At 34.8% G+C, this 27,579-nt stretch overlaps 1 protein-coding gene across 2 annotated transcripts; it reads right to left on the bottom strand.

Moving 5' to 3' along the window:
* Window positions 1–5,637: 5,637 nt before the first annotated feature.
* Window positions 5,638–26,431, bottom strand: LOC150007126 (cysteine-rich secretory protein 3-like). Of its 2 annotated transcripts, none has more exons than XM_090282567.1 (8): window positions 26,351–26,431; window positions 16,946–17,016; window positions 13,746–13,862; window positions 12,662–12,749; window positions 11,450–11,598; window positions 10,941–11,038; window positions 8,972–9,060; window positions 5,638–6,876 (listed from the first exon to the last, which is right to left on the bottom strand). In XM_090282567.1, exons 2-8 carry the CDS (start codon window positions 17,012–17,014, stop codon window positions 6,749–6,751), a joined length of 738 nt encoding a protein of 245 aa, XP_090138693.1. In that variant the 5' UTR covers window positions 17,015–17,016; window positions 26,351–26,431; the 3' UTR covers window positions 5,638–6,748. The 2 variants fall into 2 exon arrangements, with proteins under 2 accessions (XP_090138693.1, XP_090138691.1); XM_090282565.1 differs by having other exon boundaries at window positions 26,325–26,389.
* Between the last annotated feature and the right edge of the window lie 1,148 nt (window positions 26,432–27,579).

Genomic DNA, 27,579 nt, shown 5'->3' with positions numbered 1-27,579 from the left:
CAGAAGCAGACAAATTAATGTATCACAGAGGCATATTTAAATAAGAATGATAGGCTATAAAAAATGTGCCAGAAACTTTGTATAGAAGTCTAGGGAGATTTGCTTCCTTGTATAACATGGGAAAGTAATAATATCACTGATTTTTAGATTTGAGAAATTATATGATCAAATTTTTTGTTTCAAGAAAGCTACCCGATAACATTGCTCAGGGTGATTTGTGGAACTGAGACACTGGTGGTGGGAAAAATAAGAGTGTGGTGACAAATTCCCATATTAATTTAAAGCAGTAGAAATAGACAAAAGGGTGGGATGTGAAATTTAAAGAAAAAAGCAGAGTTGATAAATTTGGTATGGAGGGCAAATCCAGAAGTTTAAAAAAGCTTATCACTTTAGAGCCTATGGGTGTTGGAGAGAACATGGAAAGTACCTCTTCATTATTGAAAGGAACAATGCAGAAACTTTTTAGTTTGCTGTAGTCCCATTTGTTCATTCTTCCCTTTATTTCCATTGCCCTAGGAGATATATTGGTAAAAAAAAAACAGTATTGCTGCATGGGATATCTGAGATTTAACTGTCTATGTTTTCCTCTAGGACTTTTATGGTGTCACGCTTACATTTAAGTCTTTCTTTTTTAAGTACATTTTATTGATTATGTTGTTATAGTAGCCCCAAATTTTTCCCTTTGCTCCCCTCTGCCCAGTATCCCCCTTCCCTCCAGCAATCCCAACCCCCCTTAGTTCATGTCTATGGGTCATGCATATAAGTTCTTTGACTTCACCTTTTCCTATATTATTCTTAACTTTCCCCTATTTTGTACCAAACAATTATGCTTCTTAATCCCTGCACCATCTCCTCATTTCTCAACCTTCCCCCACCCCAGGTGATAACCTTCCAAATGATCCCCATATTTTTGATTCTGTTTTTGGAGTAGTTTGTTTGGAACGGAGATGCAGAAGTAATTCCAGCAGGCAGAATGAGTGATCAGCAATGAACAGAGGGCCGTAGCTCGCTCAGGCTATCAGCGAAGACTAGCAGTCCAATCTTTCCTTTTATTGGGTTACAAAAGTTACTAAAAATAGAATCAATAGAATTTATGTGTATAGAATACATTCCTTATGGGATTATGGAGCAACAGGACTTCTGTGGATAGTTTAGACTTTAAACTATTAGGCCTACAATGCTAAACTACATTTTATCTAAAACTACAAAGCAAGGTAATAAGTGACAAGGGTCTGTTCCACCTCAGATGTTATCACTATGGGAAAGGAGACTGTTCTGTAGGACCCCTTTGTTCTCAGGAGCCTGTGACCTGGCCCCCAGGAGCCACATGCAGCTGCTGGCATTGGCAAGATTCATTTGCAAGTTCTTGCAGGCTGAGTCACAGACCACCTGTACGATAGGGCTTGTATGCAAGCCCCGCTATGGATGCCATCTGGCTTTCCTCTTCATCCTGTTACTATTCTGGTTTGCTTAATTGGATTTTATTTTTATTTTTTAGATTCAGTTGTTGATAGTTGTGAGTTTGTTGTTATTTTTATGTTCATAATTTTGATCTTTTTCTCAAGTAAGTCCTTTTGACATTTCATATAATAATAGCCTGGTGATGATGAACTCCTTTAGGTTTATCTTGTCTGGGAAACACTTTATCTGCCCTTCCATTCTAAATGATAGCTTTGCTGGATAGAGTAATCTTGATTGTAAGTCCTTGCTTTTCATCGTCTTGAATATTTTTGCCAGTCCCTTCTTGCCTGCAAAGTTCCTTTTGAGATATCAGTTGATAGTCTTATAGGCACCTCTTTGTAGGAAACTCTCTGCTTTTCTCTTGCTGCTTTTAGGATTCTCTCTTTATCTTTAACCTTTGGCATTTTAATTATGATGTGTCTTGGTGTAGTCCTTTTTGGGTCTAGCTTGTTTGGGACTCTCTGTGCTTCCTGAACTTATATGTCTATTTCCTTAACCAAATTTGGAGAGTTTTCCTTCATTATTTTCTCACATAAGTTTACAATTTCTTTCCCTTCCTCTTCTCCTTCTGGCACCCCATATGGTTTGTATGTTGACATGTTTAAAGCTGTCTGAGAGGTTCCTAAGCCTCTTCTCATTTTTTTCAATTCTTGTTTCCTCATTCTGTACTGGTTGACTACTTTTTTCTTCCTTATGTTCCAAGTCATTGATTTGAACCCTGGTTTCTGTCTCTTCACCATTGGTTTTGTGTGGATTTTCCTTTGTTTCATTTAGCATAGCCTTCACTTCTTCCCTTATGCGTTTGCCATACTTAAGCATATCTGTCAAGCCCATGAGCATCTTTATCACCAGTGTTTTGAACTCGATGTCTGTTAGGTTGGCTATCTCCTTGTCTGTTAGGTTGGCTATCTCCTTGTCGCTTAGTTTTCCCACTGGAACCTTGACCCGTTCCCTCTTTTGGGCCATACTTCTCTGTCTCTTCATCTTGACAGGCTCCTATGTTTGTTTGCCTCTGTGTCTTAGGTAAACTGTTGCACCTTTTACATTGTAAAGGGTGGAGCTCTAAGTATTTGTCAGTAGCGGGTGGCCCATTTCACCAAGTGGCACTGTTTGTGGGGGAGTGGTCTGAGAAGGAACAATGCCACTTGCTCAGCACTCACCCCTTTTCCAGGCACTTCTCCCACTTTGTATGGGACTTGCACCTCTCTACCTGTTGCCCTGGCTGTCATTCCCAGGGTGCGTGGGTCTGCAGACATTCCAGGACTATGAGGGCCCTTTAGACAAGCAGATTCTGCTGAGAGACTGGCAGTTTCTTCCTCCACCCCAACCCCCACTGGTCTGCACAGTCAGAAACAATGAGGCTTTATTGTCCCTGGCACTAGAACGTGAGCTGTGCAATCTGGTCTGGTGCTGGGAGCACTCCCCAGGTGTCCCTCCTGAGTTTTTAAAATGTGTGACTGTGCTTTCCACTGGCCTGCCACTGCCACTGCTGCTGCTGCCACAGCACCATGTCCTCTCTGCCCCAGCTTGCCCCTCCTACCTGTCTGGATAAGTATTTCTTCTTTATATCTTTGTTGGACTTCCATTCAGCTTGATTTTCTGGAACTTCTGATTGTCTCTAGTTTTGAGGTAGTTGTATTCCTTCTTAGTCATGGAGGGAGATGCAGCATGTCTGTCTAGGTCTTCATCTTGGCCCATAGAACCACACATTGATGTCTCTCTCTCCCCCTCTCACATTTAAATATTTTATTCATCTTGAGTTTATTTTGGTGTATGATGTAAGTTGGTGGATTAGTTTCATTTTTTTGCATATCCCTGTCCAGTTCTCCCAGCACCATTTGTTGAAGAGGCTATTTTCACTCCATTTTATGCTCCTGCCCCCTTTGTCAAATATTAATTGACCATAGAGACCTGCATTTATTTCTTGGCTCTCCATTCTGTTTCATTAAGCTATGTGTCTATACTTATGGTAGTATAGTTTGATATCAGGTATTATGATTCCTCTTACTTTGTTCTTCTTTCTCAAGATTGCTGAGGCTGTTTGGGGCCATTTTTAGTTCCATATAAATTTTTGAATTTTTTTTTCTAGGTCTGTGAAATATATCATTGGTATTTTAATAGGGATTACATTGAACCTATAAGTGGCTTTGGGTAGTATGGACATTTTACTGATGTTGGCCCTTCTAATCCAAGAACACAGTGTATGCTTCAATTTATTTGTATCTACCTTAATTTATTTCTTCAGTGTTCTGTAGTTTTTCAAGTGCAGGTCTTTTATCTCCTTGGTTAAGTTTATTCCTAGGTACTTTATCTTTCTTGTTGCTATAGTAAATGGAATTTTTGTTCTAGTTTGTATCTCTGATATTTCATTGTTGTTGTATAAAAATGCCTTTTATTTATGAATATTGACTTTCTATCCCACTATTTTGCCAAATTAACTTATTAAATTTCTGCTTGGCAAAGAAAACATCATCAAGATGAAAAGGGAACCAACCATATGGCAAAACATATCTGCCAATGATACCTCAGACAAGAGTTTGATCTCTAAAATACATAAATAACTCATGCAACTCAACACCAGGAAGACAAACAATCTAATTAAAAAATGGGCAAAGAACATGAACAGACACTTCTCTAAGGAGGACATACAGAGGGCTCATAGGCATATACAAGGATGCTCAACATCACTAGCCATAAGTGATATGCTAATCAAAACCACAATGAGATACAACCTCACACCAATCAGAATGGCCATCATTAACAAATCAACAAACAATAAGTGCTGGTGAGGATGTGGAGAAAAGGGAACCCTAGTGCATTGTTGATGGGGATGCAGACTGGTGCAGTCACTATGGAAAACAGTATGAAATTTCCTCAAAAAAACTAAAAATGGAACTGACTTTTGATCCAGTGATTCCAGTTCGGGGATTATACTCTAAGAATCCTGAAACACCAATTCAAAAGAACCTATGCATCCTTATGTTCATAGCGGCACTATTTACAATATCAAGGTGCTGAAAACAGCCTAAGTGCCCATCAGTAAATGCGTGGATCAAAAAACTGTAGTACATTTACACAGTGGAATACTACACAGCAGCAAGAAAGAAGAAACTCTTATTTTTCGTAACAGCATGGATGGAACTGGAGAGTATTATGCCAAGTGAAATAAACCATGCAGTGAAAGACAAATACTGTATGAATTCACCTATAAGAGGAAACTAATGAACAAAACAAACAAGCAAAATAGAACCAGAGGCATGGAAACAAGGAACAGACTGATAGAGACCCTAGGGAAGGGGGAAGGAGGATAAGAAGGGAAAGAATGGGAAGAGTGTAGTCAAGGAACAGGTCAATGAACACGGACAACAGGGTGGAGGCTGTTTATGGAAGTAGGGTGTGGGTGGGGCAAGGGAGAACAACAGGAGAAAATTGGAACAACTACAATAGAATAACAACAACAAAAATAACTGAGTCATAATTGTTTCTGGTAAATATTTATTGAATGCAGGAATAAATTACTACCCAGTGTATCAAAGTTATGTCTTGGATAAAATGACATTTAATGTGAAGGCACTAGCCTAACATATAATAGAGTGATGACTCTTCCAGACAGAGCTGATAGCGAACAGAAATGCCCTGTGCTAAAAATAATCTTGAGGTTCTTGAGAGAACTAAATACGATAATTGAATTTGGAGGCATAAGAATTAAGGCAGGGTGTATTGAAGTGAGATTAGATAGGCAAGTATAGAAAAGATGATTTAGCTTCTTGACTATCAGTTTGAGTATAAATATTATCCTCATTACTTGAGAGGTCTATGGGAAGGTTTTGAAAGTAGACTAATTAGGAATCTATCATTTTAGAGATTAATAAATGCATTTTTTTTAAAGGAGAGAACAGCATCTGGGAGTTGCATTGGCAGTCTTGGACCTGTCCCTGTTTTGCCTTTGCCTCATGACTAATATCCTTGAAATGATTAGTGAGCTTGACGTTGAAAGTGTATGTGAGTTTGATCTGACAAACTCAATCATTGGTATTACGTGAAAGTTCTTGAAAAAGATGAAGTCAAACATTTAGCAGTGGAATAGCAGAACTCAAACAGTGGGGCAGGGAATATGATAAAGAATAACCAGATAATCTAGAAAACAAGTATGAAGTGTCATGGAGCCAAGAAAAATAGATTTTCTTTTGAAATGCACTCTTTATTTTGAATCTTTATGGTTTACAGAAATGTTGCTAAGATAGTACAGAAATTTTCCATATACTCTGCATCCAGTTTCAGTTTCCCATTCTCTTATCATCTTATATTACCCTGCTACAATTGTAAAGACTAAGAAATCAACATTACTATTAAAAACACTACAGATGCTCTTCAGATTTCACCAGTTTTTCCATTAATGACATTTTTTTCTGTTTCCAGAATCCAATCCATAACACCACATTGTATTTAGTTCTCATGTTAGCTTAGTCTCCTCTAGTCTGCTATGTTTTCTTCAAATTTCCTTACTGCTCATGATTTTATCAGTTTGGAAGAGTCCTCTTTAGGGATATTTTGTAGAATGTCCCTTAATTTAAGTTTGTCTAATATTTTATCTCATGATGAAACTTGGGTTATACGTTTTTAGAAAAAATATCCCAGAAGTGAAATGCCCTTTAATCCCATCATATGAAGAAGTACATGAGTCCACATGACTCATTACAGGTGATGCTAATTTTGATCACTTGTTTAAGATGGCATCTGCTAGATTTCTCTACTATAAAGTTGTATTTCTCTCTTTCCATATTTTTTGAAAATGAGTCACTAAGTTCAGCCCAGACTCAAAATAGAGGGGAATAAGTTCTATCTTCTGGAGGCAAGAGTATTTAGGTATATTATATTAAATTCTTCTTTAAAGAAGATTTGTCTAAAAAAAGAGAGGTTTTAACAGGAAGGTGTGGTCATATTCTATTGTTTATAGAAATAAAAAAATTTGGCAAAATTAATGTTGATTTTGGAAAAATGAAGGTTGGGGTTACCTTAGGAAGAAAAAATTAATTTAATTATAAGGATGGAAGCTAGATGAGTTAGAAGAAGGATGAATGACAGTTGAGGAATTAGAAACCCTATATGTGAACACTTCTTTGGATGAAAGAGATATCTGTAAAGTTAAGACCAGATATGGAAAAAAAGATTACTATTTGGAGTCAAATTTATAACTAACATGTCTATGATTTCCTTGCTAATGAATGTCAACTGTAAGTAGATGTGGCTCTCCCCCACTTAGCCATGTTCAGTCTGTTTTGTGCATTTAATAAATTTTGTCTGAACACTTGCAAGAAGCCTTGCAATGCTCCTTGGTTACTTCATGTTCACAACCCACTTGGTTCCTCAAGTCTTCACAGTTGCTATAATTATCTTCATACTTGCAACTATTGGCTGGAATAAAAACAAGGAAATTAGTCACTTTATTATAATTTTCCTCCACAGCAGTAACACAAACAATAAATTTCATATGAGTGAGGAGGAGGGAATAGAGCAAACAAGTTGGCATCATTCATTACACTCTGATGGCCATTTCATATACTGAGGGACACATAAGTTTCCTTAGTTAAATTTACTGATTAAGGCATCATTTCTTTTTAAACTCGAGCTTTTCCAAATGTTTCTAAAATAATTGACCAACTTTCCTCCCTCAGAAAGCAGGGTAAAATGAACTTAAATAAATCTTTCTAAAACTGCACTATCTAAAAGTATAGCCACTAGCCATATGATTGTTTAAATTTAAACTTAAATTAATCAAATAACTTTGAAATTTCAGGTCCTCAAAGACATGTACTAGTTACATTTCAAGTGCTCAATAGCCAATGTATCTAGGGGCTACTTTATAGGATAGTGCAAACACTGATCATCTCCATCATTGCAAAAAGGTATATTGGACACTACAGCCACCAGACTCTTAATGCCATTAGATTTTCTTTCAGGAGTAAGGAGTTGTTATAAAAAGGTGTGAACATAAAATATAAAACAGAAAGGAGTTTTATTATTGCTGTTGGACATTTCCATTTGGATATCCCTCAATGGCCACAACCTCAATAAATCTCAAACTAAATTAATCACCCTACCTACAAGCTTGGTATTTCTTTATATCCGTCCCAATGCCCAGCTCAATTCACCCAATCTCCAAGAAATGGCATTCCCCACTACTAAATAATTCAAACCAGGAACTAGGAATCAACCTTACCTCTTTCCCCTCCACTTTTTATCAGTGCTTAAAAAGCATAGGTAATAAATGCTAGCTATTCTACTTTCTCCCTGTCTCTCATAAACTATCCATTGCTCTTCATTCATTTCACCTTAGTGCAGTAGAGACATCTATTTGTTTTTGAACCCATGTTTCTCAAAGTCTCTCAGGTGCCTTTTAACCAATTGTATCTTCATACTACTGCCAAGAGTTCCTTATGAAACACAGTTCTGATCTCATCACCCTTCTATCTAAAATCTTTCCACTAGCTACTTATTATAATAGGATAAATTCCAAACTTCTTAACAAATAGTATTCAGTGGAGATAGAAGTGTTTTCTTCTTTAGTTAATTCATAGCTTTTATATCATCAATGTTTAAATTATGGCTATGTATTTTACTCAGAAAGAATGCTACAATTCAGTCAGGTGACTGCATTTGATAAGTAAAAAATTTAGTTAATGGGTCAATTGTATTACTCATAATTATTCTAATAATACATCCCAACTAAACAAAAACACGAACTCTTTGTATATTAATTCATAACAACACTGGAAATCAAATCAGATATATGATATTAATTTTACTTTTTTTTTGGTTAAAATAGCTTTGAAGCATCTGTTAGCTAATAATACCATATGCGGATTGGATAGGCATGTTAAAAGTGCATAAAAGTTAATAGCAAACAAGAGTGCAAATGATTAGTAAATTAAACTTGATTCTAACTATACTGTGAGAAAAAAATAAAGAATGTAGTATGATGAACTCATTGGCATATAAGGGATTATATTTGGTGTGACTATTCAGAGTGAGCCATATTCTTTCATCTCACACCCTTAAATTTGTACATATTTTCTTTTAAAAATGCAACCTTTATGGGGGGAGGGTTAAAAATAAAGATAAAAAAATAAAATAAAATAAAATAAAAACGCAACCTTTCTATAATAACATTAACTTTGATGAAAATCAATTCATATTTAATTATAATAAATTATCTTCACAAAAACATTTTCATATATGCCAATATGTAATGGGTTCAAGGTAGTCACAAATATACTTCTATGATAGAAGTTCCTTTAGGTTACATATGGTAATAGACTTTCATTGCAAATAATACATATATATATTGAATGATTTAAGATTTTTGCTTAAAGACACTCTATTGAGTAATTTTATTGTCTTTTGCATGAAGGCATTGCTTAAGTTGGCTCCATTCAGAAGATTTCCTAATTTTTAAGAAGAAATATCAGGTCATTTAACTATACTAGTAAATTAATTAGTTCAAACTTACTGCATAGTCCATTGTCACAGTGATTAGGGCAGCTGGCACAAGGTACTCCTGGTAGGTAGGGAGTGTTTTTACTCTGACCTTTATTACCACTGAAATTTGAAATATGACACATCAAACATTTTTTAAAAATTTGGTTTAGTTTATGCTCCAAGGGTAGCATCCATCACCATGTGTATCTGAATATTTACTCAATGTTTTAAGCATGTCACCTGAAAAACTAATATTCCTAATGTGGACTCAGATAACAATGCAAAGTAAGGTAATAATTCACACAAACACTCACTTCCTTGACCATAATCTCACATTCTGAGCAACTTAAATGGAATATATAGGGTCTAAAGTTTTGAGAGTATATTTTAATGTGGCAACACTCTTCATTTCTCAGTAGACTTGTTCAAATTGCTAACTCAGTGCACCCCGTGGAGCTGACCAGGAGTAAAGCATATCCTCTAAAGAGATAATAGAAAGTCCTTGGGACAGGACATTGCATTATGGAAAATACTTAATGTTGAATGTAATTTTATATTTTAAAAGGAAACTATAATTATTGATAATTTTTACAACACAAACTAGAGAAAGTAATGCTCCAATATAATTTTTGACCTCTAGACACAGGGTGGTAATATTTTCGAGTACTTTGTGGAAGGTGGGTGTGATAGAAAGGTTTTTGAATGTTTAGAGGTTTTGTATGTGAGATTTTTATATTTACTAAAAGTGGGAATGTTAGAAAGAATAGTTTCATTAACACTGATTTCCAGGGTATAGTGGTCTTACAATGACTAGCCTGCACTTCATTGATAATTATTATCCCATTGGCTACTATTATCTGAAAATACAACAGAGACGAAGTTTCATTTGGACCTAGTGGTCCAAAGACCCAAGGCAATGCATCTGAATTTCAGTCTCCTTGCATAAGATATAGTTATGTATGTGTGTGAGCTTTTGGAAAAAATGTGAAATAGATATAAAAGTATTTTAGAAGTTCTCTCACTCTTGCTTTTCTTATTATTCATTGCAACTCTTACGACAGACGACTTGCTCCAGTTGCCTCCCATCTCAAAGCCAGACAGTGAGTTTGGGTGTATTCTCTTAGGTAGGACCCTTCAATTCTTTCTATTAAACCCTAGCTAGTGTTGGCAGGAAAATAACTTTGAAAGTCATACTTCTCAAAATGGAACCCAACATTACCAAACTTATCTACAGTTTTAAAATAAGTCATATAGGAAGCTTGATTTGTGGGGGAAACTCTCCCTCCATTAGCAAGAAATTTCAAACATTAAAAATAACTTGTATATTGTAAATATATCTTCACTATATTCATCAGATTTTTGTGGATAAGTCAAACATATTGCTTGAGGAAGGGGTATATTTCCTGTTATAAATCAAGATTTTATTCGATGATTCCTTCAGAGATTTTGTGTTAAATTCTAAAAATCAAAGACAAGATATTACCTATTCTTGACAATTTGAAGCATATCTGATTTCCTGAAAACCCTTTGAGGCCCAAGATGTAATTAGTTCTTAATGGTATACTAGAAGTATTTTAGATAAGCAGGAGTAGAAACATTTGAGTACCATTTTCTACCTCACCTTCATCCTTGGACTTACCATCAAGCTTTCACTTTCTAGAATGTGAATTTAATAAAAACTGACAGTAGCAAATATAAGAACTACATATAACATATACCCAAGGGGTAACCCTGAACCTTGGGAAAGCAATTGAGAGGGAAGACAAATAATTTTAATCATGAGGGAGAACAGCTTTGGAATATTATAGTTGAAACTGAGATGTTGGTCTTTTTTTCTGAGAAGTTGATTGTGTCTCAAATTTAGAAAAGCTTTTAAAAAACTTATCTCTCCCCTTCGCTGAAGCATGCTTTTTCAGTCTGGGTTGTCTATTACATGATAACTTTAAAATATTAAATTACTGATGGAATCATTGACAACAAATTTGAAAGTATATACTTACGCAGGACAATATTGGCAAACATGGTAGTATTTTAGAGTTTTTTGATTGGGACAATAGGCAACTCCACATCCAATAAGGTAAGATGAGTACCAAGCAACCTACACGCCCATAAGTGAAGAAGTGAGTACATTAGAGAAGGAAATATCCAAAACAAATAATAGGAAATAAAAAATAGGGAAGAATTTTACTGATATGATTTCATATACCTTATGAAAATATTTAAATTATTGAATTAAAGTAAAATTTTTTAAAAATAGTACATTTTCATGTATATATACTACTTTATCCAATTAGACTATTCAAAAAATACAGAGTATGTTTCCCTACTGAGAGTCTGCAGGCTTTTGACAAATGACAGCTTGCAGTTAAAATACCCATAAAATGTGAAAACTATCCTTTACTAACTTGAGCTCTTCCCCCAGATTCAATATTGGAATCAGTCAAAATTTGGAGAAGTTTTTTTTTTTAGGGCATTTACAGAAAAATTTTTTCCCACTTGTTTCCCTTACCTGGGTGTAATGTCCAACCACTGCATCAGAATGTTTTGGCCCTACGCCATAGGTAAAATCATTTTCCTCATCAAACCAGCTTTGGATTGCATCTGACCATGAGGTAGGGTCACTTGACATAAAGAGATTCTCACCACACTTCCTTTGACCTAAGAAGAAACAGATAATTCATGAGGAAAGCAAAAGAGCATGCAATGAAATGCAATTTTATATCTATATATCTTTATCTATATCTATCTATATCTATCTATATTTATATATATATAATTGAGAGAGAGAGAGTAGGAAATCTAGTTCTCTATTCAACTATCTACCACTTTATCTATCTATGAGTAGATACACTCCTCTTCACACATAGTGCCCATAGATGCTAACTGCTGATTAATGCCTACAGAGTTTCTTGTCAGCTATAAGCTGAATAAAAGCCAGATGTATCCAATATATTGAAGCTGGTCTCAACTGCAAATTGTGAGTAGATGAAATCCTCGTTCTTTAACATCTGCTCTCCCTAGAGACATTCATTTACACAGTAAATTCTTCATGAATGTGCCTCATGCTCTCAGTTGGGTACTGTTCACTTGCTGGAGGCAGAAAGAAACTCATAATACTGTTCTCACCAACACTTACCAGAAACTCTTCATTTATAGCAATTTTAATAAAGCTTAGCATTGTTACATTGTGTAAACTTTGAAAAAAACCTTAGTCTTTACAAGTCCCAAGCATGAAGCAGATGGTACTAGGAGGGACACTATTTTCAAAGTTTATGGGTCTCTCTTTAATCAACAAATCAGAATGTCACAGACCAACTTCTCCTCAAAGAATTAGAATAAAAGTGCTTTGCAGCCCAGAAACATTTCAATGTATTTTTCAAACCTTGAAATTCATATTTATGTTTGGATGGCTTGAAATGTAATGTCTACATGCTACTTAAAGAGAGTCCAAACTATAATACTTCGTAGCAATTATATTCCTGCTGACAGTGAGATGGTTGAGAGGTACAAATGTGATATTCTGTGAGACAGTTTTTGTAAAAGATAAAAGCATAAGCACAAGGTGGTGTCAGAGTTTTATCTCACAGAGATACTTTAACTTGAAAAAGGCAGCATTAGAAGCAAATTTATCCATAAAAGTTTCTTAATGAGATATCAAAAAAATGGCCCCTTATTATTTTACTTTTTCATCTTCTCAGTAAAAATTTATCAGTGTACATACCGATTGCTTGAGTGCGTCCTTTACTGTGTTTATAAATGCACATGTCTGCCCACTTTTGGGCACTTGCTGCTGCCTCTCTGTCCCATTCCTAAAACAAAGGGGGAGAAAATGATATACACCTAATGACTCAGATCACAAAGGAGCATAAGCTTTGTAATGAGATTGGTAGGTTGATTGACACATGCATATTTTGATTATCCTTATAATCAAAGACATATTTTTGATGTGACCTTTTCTGTTTCTTAAAGAAATATAGATAGTATGGCTACCCTAAAGAACTATGAAATCTGAGATAGTGAATAGTCTATGTATGATAGCTCAGCAGGAACACCTACAGACTTTTAGCAGTGGTCTTCTAAATACAATAAACATGTAGATATATTAAGATTATTTTTTCTATAATACTAAGATGGCATACTTCATTCCTAATTCCTTCAGCAAAAATTCAATTTCTCCAACTAACAATATGTCTTAGAGGAAAAGTCTAGGGTGTAAGGTGAAACTTAGGTGGAATAGACATTAATAATAAGTATGATGTCAATGATGATATTGTAGGTCACCCGACTGTACAAAGAGGGACTGGACAGGGAGTCACCTACAGTCAGAGAACTTTTTGGAAAATTGTTTTGGATCAAAATGAACAGAAAATGCCCAGTAAAAGTGTCTAAAGGTCAATTTATCAAGGTCAGAAGGCGCACACTAACATCAGGGCCAGGGTTCAAGAATGAACTGCAGGGCTCCGTGAGTATCCTAAAATTGTATGCAAATTATATATTATATAATTACATATTATATATTGGAAGAGAAATTTCATTCACAAAGTGGGAAACTCTGAAATGGATATGATAGTGAATCAATTCTGTCAGATTGTATTATTCTTGTGAACATATAATAGTAGGATGATATACAATTAATAAGCAAAAATAGAATGTGGAATGAAAAAAGTATTTCTGCCATGTCAATAACAAAGCTTTAATAAAATAACATAGAACTTCCTATCACAAATGTCTTAAGCAATCTTATTTACTGAGAGTCTGCTTATCACACCTCCTCAAGCCACTTTCCTTTTGTTACCGCCTCTTACCATCTTCAGCATGTTACTGGCAGGTGGAGAGACTGATCTCCTTAGGTCATTGTGTTTATTTACAATCTCATGTTGTACTTCTTTTTGGGTGGTTGACAAAGCATCAAGATGTAGAGCCTAAAGGAAAATCAAATTAGATTTATTTTTTTAAAGTTTTAAAAATTGCATTTGAGTGAATAAATCAATTCAAAAGAACAAAGCTTATTTTTAAAATGTTCTGTTCAGCCCAGGCCAGTGTGCCTCAGTTGGCTGGGAATTATCCCACAAAGCGAAAAGTTGCCAGTTCAATTCCCGGTCAGGGCGTATGCCTGGGTTGCAATTCAGTCCCTGGCCGGGGCATGTATGAGAGACAACTGATCAATGTTTCATTCTTACGTCCATGTTTCTCTCCCTTTCTCTCTGTCTCTCCCTTCTCTTCTATCTAAAATCAGTAAGCATGCCCTCACATGAGGACAGGAAAAAGGTGCTTGGTTCAAACCAATATTAATTGTTATGCATTGCCAATGAATCTGAACCAAAGCTATGATTTTTAAATAGGAAGGAAATAGTATTAAATTTTGAGTGTTTGGATGTAGTTTTAGTCATGCAATTAAAAACACCTCTGAGGCCACAAATAGCACTTTCTAGTATTAAAAAATGTCTTCCTGTGATTTTTTCCAGACATATAAGTGATAATGTAATGACAATGTTTTAAGATGGGAATGATTAAGGCATTCTCATTCACAATCAGGCTACAGCAACGGAGTGCTAAGAGTAGAGACAGGTGGCTCATGCAAATTTTAAAAGGAATTTTGACCTGTCATGGTACTTGTATTTAAAGAAAAAATGTTTAGGCCCAGTCCAACTCTAGTAAATGATTCTTCCTATTATGTAGCAAATTTTATAGAATTACTCAAAAAACAGTTTTATAATTTTAAACATATCTCCAAGGCAATTTGGAGGGAGCAAAACCATCCAATTAATGGACTATTGATGACTTCATTTATTTTAGTAACAGAAATATAATTAAGATGTTAAATTACATGCTCATATTTTTTTGTATATCTTTGAGGGGTGTGTGTGTAGGGGGGTGTCTAGAGGTAGAGTAAGGTGTGAGATTGTTCCATAAGGTTTATACAATCTGATGACCTAAATTTACAGAAGAATGTGGTGTTATAAGAGCATGAGCAAGATGTTGAAGTTAAAAGTCAAAACAGAACAGGGCCCTTTATTGATTTTTCCTGATACTCTGGAATAAGCTATTCTCTCTTCCCACAAATACTGAGTTTTTTCAAACCTCTCCAAATACTGCAAACATAGGTCTGACCATATTTTATTGCCACTATCTACTTATGAGTCCATTTCATCCACCTGCTTGTATGTTCCTAAGGACAGAGACCAAGAATGAATGTCAATGTACCCACAGATCCGACACATTCTTAGCTACTGATTCTTAAATTGGAAAGGATGCACATATGAAATATTAACAGTGGCTGATCAAAGCATAAAATCACATCTCTGTATATGTCCTATTAGCTCTCAAATACCTCCTTAAAATAGTTTCATTTCAAAGCATATCAAAATTTGGCCCCTGAGAAAGGAGAAGTATAATTTCTTGCTTCTTACTCCACCTTGCTTTGAAAATAAAAATTCTACTGAAGAAGACATGCCTTTCTCTCTTTTTGAATAAATATTAACAAAGCTTTTATTAGGTGATGAGAAATATGAAAAGTGGAGAATAAAATGAATGGATAAAATATGGTATCTATTTATACTTAAAGAATTTATACAGGAAAGGCAATATGACATAAATGAGTATAATACTACATGACAAATAAAATAATTGGCAGGATCTACTAGATATAGAGGAAAAAGGGATCAATTTTTCTTGATTGAGTTTAGGAAAGGCTTCACAAAAGATGGTCTGGATTGGGGTTTTGAAAGATGATTAGTGTTTTCTAGGCATTTTGAGAAGGCATAGAAAACCACACTGGAAAGAGGAATGTAGAGCATCAGCAAATGTTTAGTGGTAAAAAAGATCTAATTGTATCTCTGTTTTCAATAAATTTATAAATGAAAATCCGGAGATGGATGAGAAAAGTAACAGAGGATTGAAAGTGGCCTTGAAAGAAAATCCTTAGGAATGAAGTTGGGAAAACAGAAAACTACTTGAATGAAGCTCTTGGTGATGAATGTATTATCTTCAGATTGCAAATTTGACTAACAATGACTTCATGTCTGAATGCTAAATGAGCTCTGATCCAGGGTCAGAATCCTCTGGTCTGAGGGGTCCTAGCTAACCTTATACACCCAAAGACAAGGAAGGGGGTGGGAACAGAGAGCAGGGACCCAGGCTCCTCACAACCAGAAGATTTCTGATCAGAAAAACCCACACATCAGTTGAAGAGAAAAACTGATACTGCTCTTGGGATTATTAATGTGAAGCAACAAATTAGAAATAATTAGAACATCTTATTTTATACAACTTAATTGTAAAAATTATGAAGAAATCCCGATGCTTGATATCGCTAGTAAATTTTTTAAAATTAAAAATAGGTATAACTATTCTCACATAGTAACTATGAAAATTACATGTGGCAACATATATGAAGAAGTTTTCCTAGTTTGAGGTTATATGAACAAATTGTTAATGTTCAGTGGAGATGACATTGACATGGATTAAATGACAGCAAATTAAACAAGATCTGGGGGTAGGAGGAATTTTGTTAGCTTTTAAACCCATAGACCAGTGATGTCAACAGAAAAAATAATTAAACCATCACATGTAATTTTAAATTTAATTTTTTGTGGACACTTTACAAAAGAAAATAATAAACATATTAAATTGATATTTATTATATATTTAAATGTATGTGTTGTATATTTAAATGTACATATAACTATATTATATATTTAAATATATGCTATATTTTAAAGCATATTAAAAATATATGCTTCCATCATGCAATCCGTATTAAAATTATTGATGAGAAATTTTGCCTTCCTTTTTAAACTGTCTTTGAAGTCTGCTATATATTATATTTATGCAGATCTCAATTCTGACTATCATGAGTATTAAATACCTTCATGTTTTAGGGGTTACCATACTTTGTGACCTACAAGAAGCTCTATCTCTTTTTATTTTTGAAAATTGATCTAGTAGCTGCTGTCCTTCAAGGTTGCTTGAACTCTTCTGAAAATATTTTCAAACTCAATCGTACCTGTCCATGTGCAGGAAAGAATGGAAGCAACACTGCAGCCAGGAACAGCGACACCGGGAATAATGCCATTGCTGGGAAAACAAAACAAAAGGAACAAAGACCTGCATTGGTGCATGAACTTCTGAAGAACACAGGAAGAATAAAACTTGTGATATGTTATCTCAAATTCATTAGTAACATAACAAGAGCAGATTTGTCACAGGATGCCAGGAGAATTCTAATGGATTCAGCCCCAGAAGCAAGCTTTTCTAATGGGAATGGTGAAGAACAAATGAATGTACTTGACAAAGCTCTTGAAGTAGTACACCTGTAAATTTTAAAGTTACACTACCCATTTCCAGCCTACGTCCACAGTTTTGTCTATGCAGCAACTTTTTGAAGTTCTAGGAATGGTTTCTTCACATTGCCCGTTTATGGGTAATAATAGCTCCCCACTGTTTTGATTATGGGGATACTACTGCACTAGTCCTTGCTCGTTTCCTTAATGCTGCTTTACTTTCTTTTTTTAAATAATTTTTATTGTTTTTCTTTATAAATATTCCCTCATTAGCATCTCTTCAATTTACCAGTTAGCATGTGCCATTTCTTTCTTCTGCCTTATATACTTGCCATTCTGAGAACCCTAGGTAAATTTACTAAAAAGCAGTGATTTAAAAAAACAACAATGACAACAACAATTTTCAACCACTCTCCATAGTTCTGTCCATTTGTTGTCATTCCTTTCCACTCAAATCTTTTTATTATTATTATTATTATTACATTGCCTCAAATTCCAAAAAAGGTGATACTCTCCTTTTGGATCTAAAAACAGAAAATCACTTCCAAGAGTTTACCAACTCATCTGTATTAATATGCTTACATTTTTTGCTTCACTAATTCAACTTCTTGGAATCCTGAAGAAGTAATATATACTGGGAAAACTTTAGGCATACATTTTTTTAGCACATTCATATTTATAAGGGTAAGCCAATTAATTACATGCTCAATAACAGGGAGATAAAATTTCTAAATAAATTAGAAAACATCCCCTTATTAGTGTATATTAGAAATAAAATTATGTTTATGATGGTTTTGTGACAAGAAAAATCCATATTCTTCAAAGTTAAATAAAAAAAAAAAAACCACCAAATACTACATGAAAGATCTTTAGTCTCCTGTTACGAATAAGAGTTTGTGCACTCCCAAAATTGATATGTTGAAGTTCTAATCTCCTGTGAGGCAATATTTGTATTTTGGCTTTTAAAAGATAATTGAGGTTAAATGAGCACATAAAGATGAGCCCTGATCTGATAGCATTAGTGTTCATATAAGGAGACGCCACGGAGTGCACTTGCACTTGTGCTTGTGTTCTCTCTCTCTCTCCTCTGCACACACAGAGAAGAGGCCACGCGAGAATGCAGTGAGAAGCCGGTGGCTGCCTGTAAACCGAGAAGGGGAATCTTGGCGGAAACTGACCATATTGCACCTTGGTCTCAGAATTCTAACCTCTAGACCTGTGAGAAAATAAATATTTGTTGTTCAAGCCACCCGTCTCCGGTAATCTGTCATGGTAACACAGGCAGACTCATATACATGCTCATATTTAACATTTGAGGGTTACGTTATCTTTCAAGACTGTTACAAGGTCCATAGCACGTAGCAATTTGAAATCTTCTGGAGCTACAGATCTGCATTCCAGTGCATACGCGTGAGCAAGGCGCTGAGATGGCAGGGTGCCTCCAACGGCCACCCAGCATCCATATCTTAAGGCAGCTTTGCTTCCTTCATGAGCATATGACAAAAACTCTATGACACAGGTATTTTAAGATAAGGTAACAGAAGAAAAATTTCATTCCATAGTGGTATTGATGATCTAGATATGTAGGGAGATCTGGAAATAAGTACATTACGATTCTTCTGAAGGACAGTAAAAGGAACAGGACCTCACCCCTTTCTCACAGAAAACTAATACTCAGACAAAAAAACAGGCAAAGAACAAACAATATTAATCAGAAGTACAAGAGAATGCATTTATCTTCATGTGATAAGACATTCTTTTTTCATTTTTTATAATAAGTTTATGTTATAGTAATTACAAAAAGGAAATATCTTTATTCCAAAGAGATTAACTTTTGGAAAAGTGCCTCTGATTTTGTGAAAACCATTATCTTGCTTTTTTAAAACATGGTATAGCTAAGAGCTTTGGCATTATGATGTCCAAGTAAGAGAAGAACAGAGCCATAGAGGTATTAATCAACCCTCTGACATTCTCATTGCTAGTTAGCATATAGCTGAGACAGAACCCAATATTTCTTTTAACCTCAATATTCATTTCCCACTAAACTATAGTATACATTTTGGGGGCATGAGGTTTCAAAAAGTGAACACTTTGCCTTAATAAAAAATAGTCATACATTACTATCAATCTTTTGGCAACCGATTAATAGCGGTAGATTGCTCAATATGTTTGAGAAAATTTTTTAAAAATTAACACAATACTAACAATTAAGCCAAATATTGACCTTCAGCTATAAAATAACACCCCTAAGACACTAAGAGCTCAAATAACACTTTCCTAGGATGTCCATTTTGAGTTGAAAACAACCCATTATGATAAGTTTTATTCATGTTACTTTGTTGAACTAATGAAGGACTTTGTTGGCATTTTAATAAAGTGACTTTGTCCATTGAATAACTAGAAAGGGAAGGAAGGACATTGAAATAGAAATCACAAAATTGATACCATATTCCTGTAAGGGTTCTATAATGAATACAAATTATATAGGTGTTTCTATAATCTTTTTCAAATTTAAGCTCTTCTTTGCAGTTAAAATTTCACTCATAGCAATAGGAAAAGGTTGATTTTGTTTAATTGTAGTTTTTAGGTAGAACAGAGGAAGAGGTGAAGAACACTGAAAATTTGAAGACTAAGAAGAAAAACATAGAAAGAAAAATGAACTTATTTCTGTATAAAGCGAACATACATTGAATGTCAAAAAGAGCACTGTATTTCTCAGAGATACCTGGTTCCCTATTAAGCACATCTGAACTTTGGCACCTGTATTATGATAACGAGAACAATGCAAGCATTAGGAAGCCTGAGTTTTTGTTATTGTTGTCATTGGTGTTCTTTTACCTGGCTCATCTTTAAATATATGAAAGTCTTCATTTGTCAAATTAAAATATGAGGTCATCTCGTAGGGTTTTGTGAAGTTTAAAGATTAAAAAATTAAAGAATTTAAAGCATTTAAAAATCACCATATACATACAAGTCTTAGCATTAACAATATTATTTTTATTATCATTTGGGATGCTTTCTTCCTTAGCTGGGAGTGTTGCCAGCATAAATCTCAGGGATAGCATCTGCTGAAGATAGCCATGTGGTCCAAGATTGTGCTCTCTTCCCAGGGCACCCTGGGGTGTAAAGGCCTGACATTTTCACTCCAACTACATATAATGCTGAAACATCATCTCAGCTTCAGAACCACTCTAAAGTAGTTGGTTGGCTGAAGCCTACAATGAGACTACAACACAGCTTGATTTCTTAACTTTGCCCAATCTTACTTTCTTCTGCTCCCTTCATAGGGATTCCTTAATAAACTTCTTGCATCTCCTATTTTCTGATCATTGGCCTTGGGAACCCTACCTGTGACATCGTTCATTAGATAATCTTTATTCCATTACTTTAATCAAGATATATTCCCTACTTATACTTCCATTATCTTTTCCTCTGATATCCCCTTTATGTCTTTGATCATGTTAATCCTCAAACATGGATTCTAGTCACTTCCTTCAAGAAGATTTCAAAGTCTCTCTCTACAAAGAAACTCTCAGGCTAACTCAAAAAACCTGGATCTTGTCCCTGGATAGGAACATTTAAAGCTCACCAAGCCCTAACTGGTGTGGCTCAGTTGGCTGGGTGTCTTCCTGCAAAGCAAAGGGTCACTGGTTCAATTCCCAGTCAGGGCACATGCCTAGGTTGCTGCTATGGGAAGCAACCAATCTCACATTGATGTTTCTCTCTCTCTCTCTCTTTCTCCCTTTCTTACCCTCTCTCTAAAAATAAATACAAATCTTTCAAAAATAAAGCCCACCCAATTCCTTCGTGTACATTGGAAATTTTTTCATAATTAGACTGTGCATTTGGAAAAGGAAGAATAACATCTCACATTCTTTTAAATGCCTCTGGCTAAACAGTACTTGTTCGGTGGTGGAGCTACAGAAGATTTCAGTCCCAGAGAACTCTCTGTTAGACTGATGTCCTTGGGCATGCCTATCCCTCTGGCTATTGCCTCCAGTAGGTCTCCTGTGGGGTTTGAGAGCAACAGAGGGAAACAGATTCTTCTTCCTCTTATTTTTTGCAAGTTAATGGCAATCAGATATTGTTCTTTTCTATAACAGACATTCATCAAATTTTACATACTCTAACTAGGATAGTATGCTAGATATTGCTAAACATGAGCAACTGAACAAGATAGTATTCCTGCCCATCCTCAAAGCCTTAACATACCATTAGGGGAGCCCATTATTCAAGTACCCAGAGTGGGAGGTATTTGGACTTTCCCATATGTGCAGAAGTGGAGGCTAAAGTTTTATTTTCTTTTGCCCTGACGAATTTCAATGGTTTTGAAAAAGGACAGGGAGGATCTATATAACACAGGTCTAAGGAAGTATTAGAAATGAGGTAAATATGATTAAGATCCAGTATCAGCTGGAAGACCAAAGCATTTAGCTTCACCATTTCTCTTTCTCAGGTGCTGAGAGAATACTTTTTATTTTACTTTCATTAACTAGAGTCCCACAGAAAGCATTAGAAATAATTAGGTAAATAACTGTTTCTTCCTGTCATCTACTTTCATGTAGACAATTTCCAAATGTGTGTAGTTTCACATTTCCTCTGCTAATTACTTAGGGGCAAACTTTAGATTCTTTTAAAACAATTTCCCTTAAAATAGTTATTTTACCAATGCTGGTCACCAAGACTCTCCTTTTATACAGTTTTCCACTCTGCCATTTGTAATTTTTATTTTTCAAAGAGATTAGTAATTTCTCTTAACTGTGATTAGAGAAAAGCCAAATCCAGAGATTTAAACGATGTACAGTTCCTAATGTTGATGGTTTACTACCGTCCAATTACAGACAGCATAGAGCAAGCTGTGTATTTCTAAAGCACAAATGTAAATGATACAATTAAATTGTAACATACTGCTGCTTCTTCACACTGTTGTTATGGCCACCACTACGTTTGAGACATTCACTTGAAAAAGAAAATAGTGACCTATCACTGCTTATTAACTGATTAAAACCACATACAGTATTCCCTCACTTATCACAGGTATTATGCTCTAGACCCCCCTGCAAAGTAGGAACCTTACATTTATTTTACACTCTTAAACCTATGTAACTTTAACAACATACGTATACAGTACCGCAAAATCCTGCGATACAGAGAAAAGTCCACGATAAATAATTAAATATAATATTTTTTAAAATCCCGCGATACAGTGAGGCGATGATAAGTGAACTGCAATATAGAGAGGGACTATGTATTTACAAAAATTATACCAGCATACCCTTCTTTAAAAGTCCACTTTGTGGATATAAGGATTTTGAAATGATAAGCTAGGGATAATTTGCTCAGTTCTTAAGAGGAGAGTTCATAAAAGGGACCATTTAAAAAGTAAGCTTTTAGTCTTCAATGGCAGTCAGGCTGGCAATACAGGCATGTTTCTGGTTAGCAGCCCAACATGAACTCTGAGGAATGAGAGAAACAAAAAAGAAGCACAGCTTCCAAGAAAGTGTCAAAAAGATAGTGAGAAAATCTGGAGAGAATTAAGTCTCTCATGACCTCTAGCATGCATGTATGGGTGTGTGTGTGTTGAATGTAAACTGGAGGAAGGTGTTGCAGCCTCAGACAGTGACGGACCTAATCCTGTAGTTCCAGTAATGACTTTCAGTTCTTGCTTTTACCTCATAACAGTCATTGTTTCCCTTTTATTGTGAAATTCTGTGGTAATAGATTGAGCCCCCTGTTTTGGATATCATAATAGAAACATAACCTCCAGCAAGTGTCAAGAACCAATGAAGATAAAGACATGTGGACTACTCTACATGGCTACCACCTAGGGTTGTATGAGTGTAGAAGAGTGTGACTACTTCCTCCCAAAGCAATGAATGGTAATTATTCTGGCATTGGTTCCTCCAACAGATGAGGATAATAGTACATAATATATAGGCTCATTTCACAAATAGCATGCAAAGATCCTCACAAAATATTAACTCCTCAATTTCAAAAATATATTCAAAATATCATAATCAAGTAAAGTTTATATTAGGAAGCAAGACTACATCAAAATAAGAAAATTCAATGGTCAAATTTCTCACATGAATGGGCTAAAAAGATAATGTGGCAAAAATATTTTACTAAATTTAATCCTTAGTTATAGCTAAAAAAAAAGAACAGAGGAAAATAGAGGAGATCATTAATTTGGCCATGGCATTATACTAAATATCTATAGCAAATATTATAGTTACTAGAGAAACTAGGTGCATTCCATTTAATATTGGGAACAAGAAAAAAAAATCACTGCTATTGTTCAACATCAAAGTGGAGAGTTCCTTATCAAAGTCAAAACAAAGAAAAATTATATACATTAGTCTTGTAAGGGAAGAGATACTATTTTCAAGTGGTCATCTATCTAGAGAATACACCACAATCAACAAGCTTGCTAGATACAATATCAACCTACAAAAATACTATTGCCATATACCAGCAACATTCAACTAGAAGATAAGATTTAATGAAAGGTACTACCTGTAGTAGTAAAAAAAACAATAAAGTATCTATGAAATAGCCAAGACTTTTTAAAAAAATCCTTTTTGGAGAAAGCTTCAAAACCCTAGTAAAAGACATAAAAGATCTGCATAAATTGACTCCGCCAGTGTGGCTCAGTTGGTTGGAGTGTTGTCCCATAACTTAAGGGTTGCGGGTTTGATTCCCAGTCAGGGTGCATGCCTGGGTTGCAAGTTCAATCACTGGTCTGGGTGTCTATGATCCTGGGTCCTGTATGATCCCAGGTCTGGGCGCAAACGAGAAGCAACTGATTGATGTTTCTATCTCACATTGATGTCTCTCTCTCTCCCTTCCTATCTCACTCCTCCTCTCTCTAAAAGCAATGAAAAAATGTTCTTGGTTGAGGAAAGATAAATTTTAAAAAGAAAAAAAGGTCTGCTTAAATAGAGATATTTCCATGCTCTTAAATTGTATATGTTAATATAATAAAGACATCTATTTGAATTAAACTAATTTGAAAATTCTTTATAATTCTAATAAAAATTCTGATTGACATACAAATAATTTAGTAAATCATTTATAAGAAGAATTAATTTGGGTATCTTTTTATATTTAGTTATAAGATAGACTTCAAACTTACGTTGACAAAAATTTGATACTATTGTAGGAACAGACAAATGGGCTAAGGGAGGTGAATAAAAAATTGAAGAGACAAACCAAACAAGTATAAAAATCTATTTAAGAAGAAGAGCCGGTTACCTAGTATACAGTGTTAGAAAAATTAACTCACTATATGGGGAAAAATAAAATCAGATTCTTCTTAAGTATCACCTATAAAGGTGAGTATATTGGGATTAAATTTATAAATACAAAAAAGTTTATATGCAACTTTTCAGTGCCATCCACTTTGCCCTAAGTGAGACACACATAACAATGACATTCTGTCTGGGCTCATTTAAAACTCATAACAATCTAGATATTAGATGATGTTACTCAATACCCCAGTTTACAGATGGGCAGTACAGGATCAGAGATTTAATAACAACCTGCTGTAAACTTGCACACAGAAGAACTGGGGGATAAACCCAGACACTATGACTTCGTAGCCCTCAAAACTGACAGGAGGGAATGGAAATGTTTTAAACAATACAGACCAGATAACAGGTGGTTAAAAGCATTAACATATGTGTGTGTGATGTGTACACCATAGGTATAGACACATTTATGCACTAATCACAGTAGAGGAAAGTATCTGATGCAATATCTTCAAACTCTCAGTGTAATAGTTATTCTTCATGCTGACCACTTTCATCTCACTACTTCTCTGTGAGATAGAAAGCAGCCCAGACACTATACAAAGTTTGAAATTTTTCTAGATTTTAACATGTAGGAAATCTGTAAGGATTTCTAAATGATAATAACCACCTTGACAGTTCCTGAAAAGCAATTTTTATTATATTTTTCCAAGGATGAATTATCTCCCCTTTGCTGGAATTTACTAAACATCACTGGAATTCTTAGCGGTATCAACTGACACACTACTTGGGAGTTTTGACACTCTTCCTACTGATTTACTTCATCAAATCTGAGCTCAATTCAGTGGCCCTGACTGACTTCACAACACATCCATAGAAAGTAGCTCTGAGCTTGAAACATGCCTTCAGTTTAATTTCCTTTGATTCTCCTTCAGAGAGTTAGTCAGTCGTCCAGGCAGATGTTGGTATTGCTTTTAACTAGAGAAGAAGCAACTCCAGATCTTCTCTGGCAACAGTATAAGTCCTCTCTCCCTAAGCTTGCTGCTTAGTATTCATCCATAAAGGAGAAAAGCATTAATAAAATATTTAAGAAGCAAAATCCTTTTTCTATGAGGTAGCTCATGTTGTCATTAGGTGACTCTGTGGTCTTTTATTATCTATGTATCCAGAATCACTTCTTATTATTAAGAATAAAAAGTTCTTCGTGGAAATTGCTTCCTGACATAAAATATACAAAACAGATATCATCTTTAAATTATTTATACAAATTTAGCTGCCTAGGTAGATTGACTTTCTATTGGAAAACTTCTAAAAGTCCCTCCTTTTTTTAGTTGAGTACATTTCATAGGGAAAATTTTATCTCATATTGATAATCTTTAATAGAATATTTTTAACCTCAAGGTCAGTACTATAGTTTTGATGGATTTAAAACTATTAACAATAGCTTCTCATCCTTAATTTAATGTCTATATTAACACAAATCCATATATGTAAATATTAGTAAAGTTATTAATATGTGGAAGTATGCTCACATATATAACCATAGTTTCTATTTTTCTATTAAAGGAAGTTTTAGTATACTTGTTTCCAAAAGTCATAGACATTGGAATGAATTATATTGCTTATTTTAGAGTAAAAGGTAGAAAACTAATTTAGATGTTAAATTTGATTAAAGTGCTTTGGAAATGTTAAAGTTATATGTTACTTTCTTAGATTAAAAAGAGGATAATAACTGAAAATTATTACTCTTAATAAAAGTTATCAATCAAGTGTTACAAATCATAGACTAACTTACTATATACAATTTTACTACTGACAAGACATAAATATATTGGCATAATAAAATGTTCACCTTAAGGTAAAGAAGTTATCACTTACTGTTGGTTCTCAGAGCTAGGTAAAGTATCAGCTTTATCTGTAGGAGAAAGGAAAGTGAAAAGAGAAGGTTAGAGAGGTATATATATATATATTACACCTATTTCCTGTCTTCAGCAAATGCTGTTTGTACAAGTAAATCTAAGTCAACAGGTCTGAAACAGGATTTGTCCTGCTGATAGTCTCAAATTTCATTGCTGGTTGTCTAACTGAAGTTTTGGCAGTATCTCGTGATTCTCAAACATTTATTCCAAACATATATTCTTTGGAGCTTATATATTGTCCATTAAGTTTTTACATCTACAAATGAGAATAATATTATTTTTTCATTGTGACAAAATGAGATAATATATGTAAGTTTCTTGGTGTGTAATAAGTGTTAATTCCCTCCCATTTTATGTGCATCTTTTCTTGTGTCTGGACAAATCTGTCTATAACACTTGTAAGTTACGACATTGCACTTGAATTTTATGAGAGATGATATGATTGAGTAGTTCTATGAGAGAAATGGATAGAAAAGTGTATAAAAAGAGAAATATATTTTTGTATTATTATTAGCACTTACTAGATATTCTTTACTTTATGTCCATAGTTATGACTAAATGATCACTACCTCCACTGTACTATACAGGTATTTTTCTTGTCAAATACTAGCACTCTTATTAAGTCAAACAAAAATAAAATATATGGCCCTTTGGGGTTTTGAAATGCTACACATATATTGGACTGACTTTATTCTTTAAAAATTGTTGTTTGAAACCATCTTTGTTCATTCACTTACCATGATATCAATTTGTCTTTTTCTGTATCTATGAGACTATTTGGAAGAAGTCCAGCCATTATTAATATGACTAGAATGGTTTGCTCCACATCAATGCAATGTGACAGCTGAGAAAGTGGACCAGAATATGTGTGTGTGAACAATGACCACTTCACTGTATTAGTCAGTTGGGGTGTTAGATGCTGTTGAGTAAGCATGTGTACTGGGTGGCCATTGGATTCAAAATGATTGAACAATAGAGCAATGAATCTGCATCAAAGTTTGCATTCAGCCTGAACGTTCCTCTACAGAAACTATTCAGATGATTCAGAAGGCCGCAGCTATGAGCAACTGGTGATTGGCAGCTTCATCACAACATTGTGCCTGCTCATGCATCATGTCTCGTGCAGAGTTTTTGGTGAAACGTCAAATCACCCAGGTGACTCAGCTCCCCTATAACCCAGATTTGACA

The sequence above is a fragment of the Furipterus horrens genome, unplaced genomic scaffold, assembly GCF_987537825.1.
Source record: "Furipterus horrens unplaced genomic scaffold, mFurHor1.1.pri manual_scaffold_6, whole genome shotgun sequence".
Taxonomy (NCBI): domain Eukaryota; kingdom Metazoa; phylum Chordata; class Mammalia; order Chiroptera; family Furipteridae; genus Furipterus; species Furipterus horrens.
This window is presented reverse-complemented; position numbering and strand designations above follow the sequence as displayed.